Below are 9,515 nucleotides of genomic sequence, written 5' to 3'. Positions count from 1 at the left end.
TTCACCCCTAACACACTTTTTTCGGCACTCGCTCGCAAACCTTTTTCTTTGATCCTCCGGAACACCTCTTCCAATCTTTGTTCGTGTTGCTCAGGAGTTCTACCCATCACCAGTACATCATCCATGTAATAGAATACCTCTTCCCAGCGTCTACATGAGCGGGAGGGGTAGGAACAGTTTGCATCCTATTTTTTTTGAGGGGGTAGGGGGTAAGCTGCTAATGGGGGTACGATAAATTTTTTTAGGGGGTTATCTATTAAATTTTGAGATGAAATAAGACAAAATTTATTGCTGTAAAAATTAATACTATTATAGTATTATTATAATACAATTCATCGACCAAATCTATATATTGCAAACAATCATACACATTGTTTTCCAAATAAACTATCCTTTTAAATATAATTTAAAAGGTTTAGATATTTCAGCAAGCTCATAATGCCATAATAATTAATTCATTGTAAATAATGGAGGTTTTAATTAAATTTATTATCTAAAAAATAAATTCTTTATATTCACAAAATATCGATAGTTGGTAGTAGAGATAGATTAATTTAAGTTATCCTTTATAAATTATTTTAAAAGAGTATCAATAAATAAATAGGTAAAAATAATAATAAAAAAACATCACCGCCGAAGGCGGCGAAAATTTTTTAGGGGGGTAGGCCAAGATTTTTGAAGGGGGTTTGCATCCAGTGAAAATCCTGTCATGTAGACGCTGCCCCTTCCATTCCTTGAAAAACGACCGCCATAGTGCGCTGAAAGATAGGAGCGGATACACTCAATCCAAACGGCAATCTACAAAATGCAAATAACCCTTTTGGGGTCGTAATAGTCAATAATTTCCTTACCTCCGGCCTCACCCGTAACTGTAAGTATGCATTGGAAAAATCCACTTTCGAAAAATATATACTCCCCTTTAAATTGACCAATATTTCTTCAATTCTGGGTAACGGATACTTGACCTCTACTACCCAGGGATTTAGCGTCCCTCGAAAATCCGCACATAAACGGAGTTGGCCATTGGCTCTCTTCACGGGAACCAACGGAGTCGCCCATTCACTATAATCCACAGCACATACGATGCCCTTTTGTACCCATTGCTCCAATTCAACTTCCACTTCCTTCCTCCACTCAAATGGTACTCGCCGCAACGTGCAAAATTTCGGTACACATCCCTCCTTTAATTTGATATCCACTTCATAATCTTTCAGACAGCCCAACTCCTCATCAAAGATCTCTTGATAAACATCCACCAATCTCCGTATTCCGTCTTGCACCCGGATCAATTCATCTTCTAATTCCTCACTGCTAAACTCTCGATCATTCTTCTGATTCTCCCTTTCCATCACCTCCTGCGACTCGATTTCCTCGTCTCTTGTTTTCCCATATATTATTGCTCGATCGACAGTATCCTGAATATCGGTCCACTCCCATTTCTTCTCTTCTTCCCTCTCACGACCATTATAAATCGACTTCCCTAATCCTTCCCGATAACCCCTCTCCGCTTCCCTATGACTATCCGCCTCGATTTCTATCCTATAATTCTTCGCCCCTATTTCCCCCTTAGAATTATAATTATTCGCCCCTGTTTCCCCCTTAGAATTATAATTATTCGCCCCTATTTCCCCCTTAGAATTATGATTGTTCGCCCCTATTTCCCCGTTAGAATTATAATTATTCGCCCCTATTTCCCCCTTAGAATTATAATTATTCGCCCCTGTTTCCCCCTTAGAATAATAATTATTCGCTCCTATTTCCCCCTTAGATTTATTTGCCCTGATTCCTCTCATATAATTATTCCTTCCTCCTCTTTCCCTCCCATTCTCCCCAAAGTCTCTACTCACATTATCTCTCCTTACCTCCTCCTCTCTGACCCCTACAGCCCTACTTCGCACGTCCCTCCTCATCTCTCCTCTTTGTTCCTCAACCCCATTTCTTTCCCGATAAAAAATACTCTCTATTCCCGGCAATATTCCCAAATTTTCATCGACCTCCCTCTCATAATATATATCCTCACTAGTCATGGGCACAAATATCCCCCACCATGAAAATACTCCCCAAAAACTATACCATGGACCAATTCGTGTGATCCAGTCCCATCCCAGCATCGCTTCTACCCTCCTATTAATGATCCATAAATCTAATATTTCCATCTCCCCTTCCCTCATCACCTCTATTTCAACTCTTCCCATTACTGCCACTTGTGACCCATCGAACTGCCGTATTCTCAAACCCTCATTTGTTATCATTTCCTCAGGCCAAATACTCCTATACCTAGCATAACTCATCACTGAAATAGCCGCCCCAGTATCAAAAAGCATAGGTACCATATTCCCATTAAAATCTATCATGATCCTCGGACAAGGATCATGTATTATCTCCTCCTGCATCATGTACATTTATTTTTCCTCGTGAACACACCTCCCCGGCTCTTAATACTCGGCACGCCTTGACCTGAGTCGCTATTTTTTTACTATCATATAGTCAGCAATTACTGCAATCTCTCGCTACATGTCCCTGTTCCCGACATCTAAAACATTCAGCGGTTTGCTCTCCAACTCCTTGCATCCTAGGTACCCTCAGCCCCTCCACTCTGGCTCTTTCAATAGATCGCGCAGTTGAAGTACTTTGTCCCGTTCCTCGTTGTGGAAATCCCCATCTGGTGTTATAATTCCCCGTATTACATTCTTCTTTATTATGACCAAATCTTCCACAACTGGCACATCGTAATTTCTCTTGTTTACCCGGACAATAAGGGGATATATGTCCAAATTTTCCGCATTCGAAACACTTTGCTTCCCGACAATCCCTGACCATATGTCCCTGTCTTCCGCAATTTTAATTCATTCTCCCCCTTACTCTAGAATCAAAGTTGGGTCTCATTTCTCCTTTCCTTCCTTGAGAATTTTATATAGATCCCCTATATGTCCCCAATCTCTGATTAGTATATGAATCTCTCCTTTCAGGCCTATAAGTTAATTCATCTAATTCGCTATCCGTCCACCCATTAATTAACTCCTGCACCGGGAACCATGTTACCTTTCCCATAACATCTTCTTCTCTATTATGTCCTTCTATTGTCAGTGTCTGCCCCTTTATTCTCACACTTTGACTTCTCCTCATCCTTCTTCCTCATATTAAGCTACACATCCATATTACTAGTATAATCAATGCCCCAAAAATATTATACTGTATTTTCCAGTATTTTACAAATTTTAAACTCTTCATCATCACTCTATTAAAAGTTTATGATCAATTTCAAAATAAAAATTTTGGTTATGCAATGTCAACAGAGAAGATATTATTAAGAGTGTAAACAATCCAATGATGCACATGTACATCTACAGTTAATAAGTTTAAAGATATGACAACAATTTGGGCAAATTTTGTAACAGATTCACAACTTGTAAAATTTGGGCAGTACTTTCGTACGATAAGAGTTTTTTTTAAAAAATTTTTTTTGGCAAAAATGGACAGAATTTACGTGTAATTTGGCCACTCTGTGTACTTTTAAAAAAAACGTGTTCCACAATCCTTCAACGCTTTCCATATCAATTAGGTTTCAACGTTATTCCGTATATACAACGCTTTTCCTATTTTCAACGTTATTCCGTATATACAATGTCTTTCTTATATTCAACGTTATTCCGTATATACAACGCTTTTTTTATTTTCAACGTTATTCCGTATATACAACGTTTTTCTTATTTTCAACGTTATTCCGTATATACAACGCTGTTTTTATTTGCAACGTTATTCCGTATATACAACGTTTTTCTTATTTTCAACGTTATTCCGTATATACAACGCTTTTTTTATTTTCAACGTTATTCCGTATATACAACGCTTTTTTTATTTGCAACGTTATTCCGTATATACAACGTTTTTCTTATTTTCAACGTTATTCCGTATATACAACGTTTTTCTTATTTTCAACGTTATTCCGTATATACAACGCTTTTTTTTATTTGCAACGTTATTCCGTATATACAACGCTTTTTTTATTTTCAACGTTATTCCGTATATACAACGTTTTTCTTATTTTCAACGTTATTCCGTATATACAACGCTTTTTTTATTTCCAACGTTATTCCGTATATACAACGTTTTTCTTATTTTCAACGTTATTCCGTATATACAACGCTTTTTTTATTTTCAACGTTATTCCGTATATACAACATTTTTCTTATTTTCAACGTTATTCCGTGTATACAACGCTTTTTTTATTTGCAACGTTATTCCGTATATACAACGCTTTTTTTATTTTCAACGTTATTCCGTATATACAACGTTTTTCTTATTTTCAACGTTATTCCATATATACAACGCTTTTTTTATTTGCAACGTTATTCCGTATATACAACGCTTTTTTTATTTTCAACGTTATTCCGTATATACAACGTTTTTCTTATTTTCAACGTTATTCCGTATATACAACGCTTTTTTTATTTGCAACGTTATTCCGTATATACAACGTTTTTCTTATTTTCAACGTTATTCAGTATATACAACGCTTTTTTTATTTTCAACGTTATTCCGTATATACAACGTTTTTCCTATATTCAACGTTATTCCGTATATACAACGCTTTTTTTATTTTCAACGTTATTCCGTATATACAACGTTTTTCTTATTTTCAACGTTATTCCGTATATACAACGCTTTTTTATTTGCAACGTTATTCCGTGTATACAACGCTTTTTTTATTTGCAACGTTATTCCGTATATACAACGCTTTTTTTATTTTCAACGTTATTCCGTATATACAACGTTTTTCTTATTTTCAACGTTATTCCGTATATACAACGCTTTTTTTATTTGCAACGTTATTCCGTATATACAACGCTTTTTTTATTTTCAACGTTATTCCGTATATACAACGTTTTTCTTATTTTCAACGTTATTCCGTATATACAACGCTTTTTTTATTTGCAACGTTATTCCGTATATACAACGTTTTTCTTATTTTCAACGTTATTCAGTATATACAACGCTTTTTTTATTTTCAACGTTATTCCGTATATACAACGTTTTTCCTATATTCAACGTTATTCCGTATATACAACGCTTTTTTTATTTTCAACGTTATTCCGTATATACAACGTTTTTCTTATTTTCAACGTTATTCCGTATATACAACGCTTTTTTTATTTTCAACGTTATTCCGTATATACAACGTTTTTCCTATATTCAACGTTATTCCGTATATACAACGCTTTTTCTACTAATTAGTTTTCCCACGTTATTCCAAATAAAAATATATTTTCCCGTACACGACGTCTGGGGTGCCACTTTTATGTTTATACACCCAAATATTTTATATCCCAATAAATTAGATTTTTAATGCGGTAACTCTTTATTATTCTTCAATTAAAATATATTTAATTTATTTCCACTTTTAAAGACGCGTCAAAAAAAAATATAATTTACAATCCAAAATTCCAAATATAAAATTCCAAAAAAAAAATATAAAAATAAATTCCAATTATATAATTTTCCCCCTTTTTTTTTGTCTTTTATAGATTCACAAAAATAAATATATATTTATTAATAATAAAATAAAATAAATTTATTTCTAAATCAATGATGACTCATCCAAATACAATATTAATTTATATAGCGATGATTCATCAAAATTACAAATTTATTTTTAATCCTATGATTTGACAAATAATAAAACAAAAAATCTTACCCTTCTTGACAAAAATATTTTGAAAATGATTTTTTTTTGCATTCCTTCTTAATTATGCCTTATTTTAATTAACAAAGTTAGTATCATTTTATTGTAGAATCGGTAATATTTTATTCTTAGATTTTTACACCTTTTTTAGTTAATTTGGTTCATTTATTATATAAAGGTAAATCCTTTGATCTGATTAATGAGAAAATTTTATAAAATAAGAACCTTATTTATAAAATCTATAAAAAAATTTTATAAAATAAGATCCTTATTTATAAAATCTATAAAAAATTTTTATAAAATAAGATCCTTATTTATAAAATCTATAAAAAAATTTACAAAAACAAACGATCTTTTTTCGAATGTAAAAGATTGTAATGTTATGAGAGAAAGACTATTTCTTGGGCATTTATCGATATTATGAAAGATTCCAGCTCATTTTTCGTCTACCTATAGACAAATATTTATTCTATTACAAAAAATGGAAAGTATAACAACCCCTTTAGGACTTGACATTTCGTAAAGTTCGGGAAGGGTAAACTCTAAAGAAATTTTAACCGGCCGGATAAAAAATTTAACTTGCTGGGCTATGCAAAAATCTCGGGCCGCAGACCTCTATCTAATTACTTTATAATTTTGCGTATTACAAGCTTGAATTTAGTAATGTTGCTCGATTTCGCCGATTTTAAAAACAGCTAAATCAAGATATCTAAAATATTACTCCATAAGCCTTGAGATTTCGCTAATAATGTCCAAACCTATTTGACACCTATGAGCAAAATTTCTAGGCTTAGTTAATATTTTTGGCGAATATAATGAGTTAGTCGTCTTAAAAAGCGACCAAAGCCGTTTAACAATACTACTTATATAAATATATTAATTTAATATGATGCTATATTTCTTATTACAAAAAAACCTTACTATCCAACCTTTACTGTAAGCAAAGACTACCTCGGAAGATAACATAGCAGGTTAGTAGGGAAACCCTATAGATTTAAATGTGGTTAGAGGGAACTGTACCCCGCCAACAAACCGAGCATAATTGGCTCCCTGAAGACTTAGAAAATCTTCAAGTAAGATTTACCATCTTTGAATAAACATTGATCGAAACCACAAAACAAGCATAGCCCACTACCACCCCCTTCCCTATTACCCCACCTGAACACTTCATTCAGTTGTGCTTTACTAATTATATGTTGATATGTTTTTATTATTATTGTCGATTTCTCTTAGCTAAATGTACATTTTAAATTACTCATGACTTTATATATCACAACATTATAATAAAACATCTAGTAATATGTCGTCTTAGAAAATCTTGAATAACATAGAAAGAAATGGATTTCAAAAAAAGTTAAATATTGGGGAATTGAACCCCAAACTTAAACTATTATTTTGAAAAATAAAAGTAAAGGTCTTATAATTAAGAAAAGGGGTATTAAATCCAGTGTTCCTAAGTCAATTAAATAATTTGCAGCTAATACTATTTTATCTCATTTTATCGATTTCATATGTAAGGAACCTTAGATCATATAAAATTCTCCATGATTCTGTCACTCCAACGACACAAAATACAACAAATAACTTAAATTTAGGGAAAAGCATGCAATATGACCAAAAATTCCAGAAAAGCAAAAAACAATTACAAACATTCTTGATTAGGATCAAACCATGGCCACTAGTTTATAATTCGATGGCCTTATAAGTTACGATATAAAATGGAGTCATTCTTAGATAAACAACTGAAAAAAATATATTAAATTTTTAATCAAAATATTATATATTTGAAAAACGATGTTGTTTATTTTTGAATGTAAATCTGTTCATTTTTTAGATATCTTATCATTGTGCTCTATTTATTAAAATGGCTATTTTCATTAGTAATAAGAATAATCATTAATGCAGTAACATAAAATTAGAAAACAAGGGTATAATCCAGTAGTAAGTTTAATAAATTATATTAATGTATAAATCATAACTACAAATCAAGCAAAAAAAGATATATTAATACAATTTTATTGATATTGAGGCTCTTCCACTAGAAACTCAGGTTTATCAAATCCTAATTCTTCTGGTGTACTAATTCCTAATTCATCAATTGTGGGTCTTATTTCTTGTATTAGATACAAATAAATTTCATCCACTTTTCTGCCACATTTGTACTATATAAATGAAATATTAAAAACAAGTTAAAACTTTCATGAATTACTTTGACTGCTTCTAAAATTCTAGTAGTTAGAGCATAATCGTTTAATCTTCTACATGCTTTAAGTATAGCTATTAATACTTTTGGTTCTGGTATTACATCTGAGTGCTAAAAAATAATTTTATCGAATTATAAAAAATCTAAAGGGATTTATAAATCAAGAAAATCCTATTATACAGTCATATCTCGATTTAAAGTTTCTCAGGGAAACTAAAATTTTAAACATAAAGAAAGAGTTCAAAACTGAGAATATTTTAATTTTTTTTATACTGTTTATAGGATTAGGAATTCTAAAAAGTAAAAGCAGGAAAATATAAAATTTGGCTCTCATCTGAAAATAATATATCATCCCTTAAGGTGATTAAATATAAAAAAAATTTGTACATTAAAAAATATTTAATTGGTAGAAACCAGAACCCATTTAAAATTTTCATGATCTAGTTATAATCTATAACAAAATGCAAGAAATAAATGTTTAAAGTTGTAAGATTGATTTTAAAAGGATTATTTAGATTTTTTTGACTGGTTAAATATTTTGGAACAGATGTCAATAAAATATTGGATACTATTTATTAATTATATTTATTCAAATGTTAAATATAATACATTTAAATAATTAAATTTATAATCTTAGCAGGGTAATTTTTTTAAAAAGTTTGAGCCAGTCCAATACTAATAAAAAAAATTAGATCAGGTAGATTTCTAATTTTAATCATTTTGTAACATTTTAATAGATTTTTAGATATTAAAATGTTCTATTCATGTTAAGACCAATTGTGATGAGAGAATAATGTAAAAAATAAAATTAATTTTAATCCTCCATAAAACTCTTACCATGATTAAAAATAATTAGGCATATTATAAATTGCTAACAGAATATTATATAAAAACCCATAAAAACAATAATTGGCAATATAATTTTACAATGATATCATTGATTCCATGTCTTATTTCCCAGTTGTCAATATTAGGTTTGCTAAAATAACTTATATATTTTTCATCAAATTCTTCATCAGTCAAAACATGAGTGGAATATTTACTAATAACTAATAATAATTAAATTAATAAACTAAATATATAAAACAAAATTTCCTTGGCTTAACAAAGGAATTCTGTCCTTTAATCAAGCATGGCAATAGGATTGATTTCTGGAAAAGGCTACGAAGCATTTATTATATATCGTTTTTAGGTCGAAATCTTTTTTAAAAAAAGCTAAAATGGCATATAAACAGAAAACCATATGATTTGGAAGAATCGATTTATTATCTTCTTTTTTTAAAAATAAATCTGCTGGTGCAATTTTTTTAAGCATTCACTCCACTCTGGGATAATACGAGTCACCTTTTTAAAAATATTTTTTGTACTTTGATATCATTACTATTGAATTTAATTTCTAAATTAAACCATTTTTAAAAAAAATTAATATGCAATAGAAATAATATATAAAAAGAAGAAAATAATGTTCAATTTTAAACTTTTACTTGTTTTTAAATAATATATTTAATTTATATAAAATTATATAACATAACATAAATAAAAACTATATTAAAATACAATTTAAAAACAATAGTAAAAAAAATATGAGATATAAATTTTATAAAAAAGGTTTTATGAAATCTGCATAGA

The 9,515-nt window shown here is 30.4% G+C and overlaps 2 protein-coding genes across 2 annotated transcripts; both read right to left on the bottom strand.

The window, feature by feature from the left end:
* Positions 1-2,487: 2,487 nt before the first annotated feature.
* LOC135928590 (DNA-binding protein HEXBP-like) lies at positions 2,488-2,820 on the bottom strand. The gene has a single exon (XM_065465049.1). It carries the CDS (start codon positions 2,818-2,820, stop codon positions 2,488-2,490), a length of 333 nt encoding a protein of 110 aa, XP_065321121.1.
* Positions 2,821-7,614: 4,794 nt separating this feature from the next.
* LOC135931992 (cytochrome c oxidase subunit 5A, mitochondrial-like) lies at positions 7,615-9,113 on the bottom strand. Its single transcript, XM_065469318.1, has 4 exons — positions 8,974-9,113; positions 8,814-8,935; positions 7,893-7,997; positions 7,615-7,845 (listed from the first exon to the last, which is right to left on the bottom strand). The coding sequence occupies exons 1-4, from the start codon at positions 9,056-9,058 to the stop codon at positions 7,699-7,701; spliced, it is 459 nt and encodes a 152-aa protein (XP_065325390.1). The 5' UTR covers positions 9,059-9,113; the 3' UTR covers positions 7,615-7,698.
* Positions 9,114-9,515: the final 402 nt, after the last annotated feature.

The sequence above is a fragment of the Gordionus sp. m RMFG-2023 genome, chromosome 1 (genome assembly GCF_954871325.1).
Source record: "Gordionus sp. m RMFG-2023 chromosome 1, tfGorSpeb1-WG-v2, whole genome shotgun sequence".
Lineage (NCBI taxonomy): Eukaryota > Metazoa > Nematomorpha > Gordioida > Chordodea > Parachordodidae > Gordionus > Gordionus sp. m RMFG-2023.
Note: the sequence above shows the minus strand (reverse complement) of the source record. Positions and strands in the feature narration are given on the sequence as shown.

Bases quoted from the DNA above. Each gene is read 5' to 3' on its own strand.
- LOC135931992 (XM_065469318.1), bottom strand. From the start codon at position 9,058: ATGCTTCGTAGCCTTTTCCAGAAATCAATCCTATTGCCATGCTTGATT. The intron at 7,998-8,813 runs GTAAAATTATAT...ATTATTTTTTAG, and splicing joins ATGGAATCAATGATATCATT to CACTCAGATGTAATACCAGA. The intron at 7,846-7,892 runs GTAATTCATGAA...TCATTTATATAG, and splicing joins GAATTTTAGAAGCAGTCAAA to TACAAATGTGGCAGAAAAGT.
- LOC135928590 (XM_065465049.1), bottom strand. From the start codon at position 2,820: ATGGTCAGGGATTGTCGGGAAGCAAAGTGTTTCGAATGCGGAAAATTT.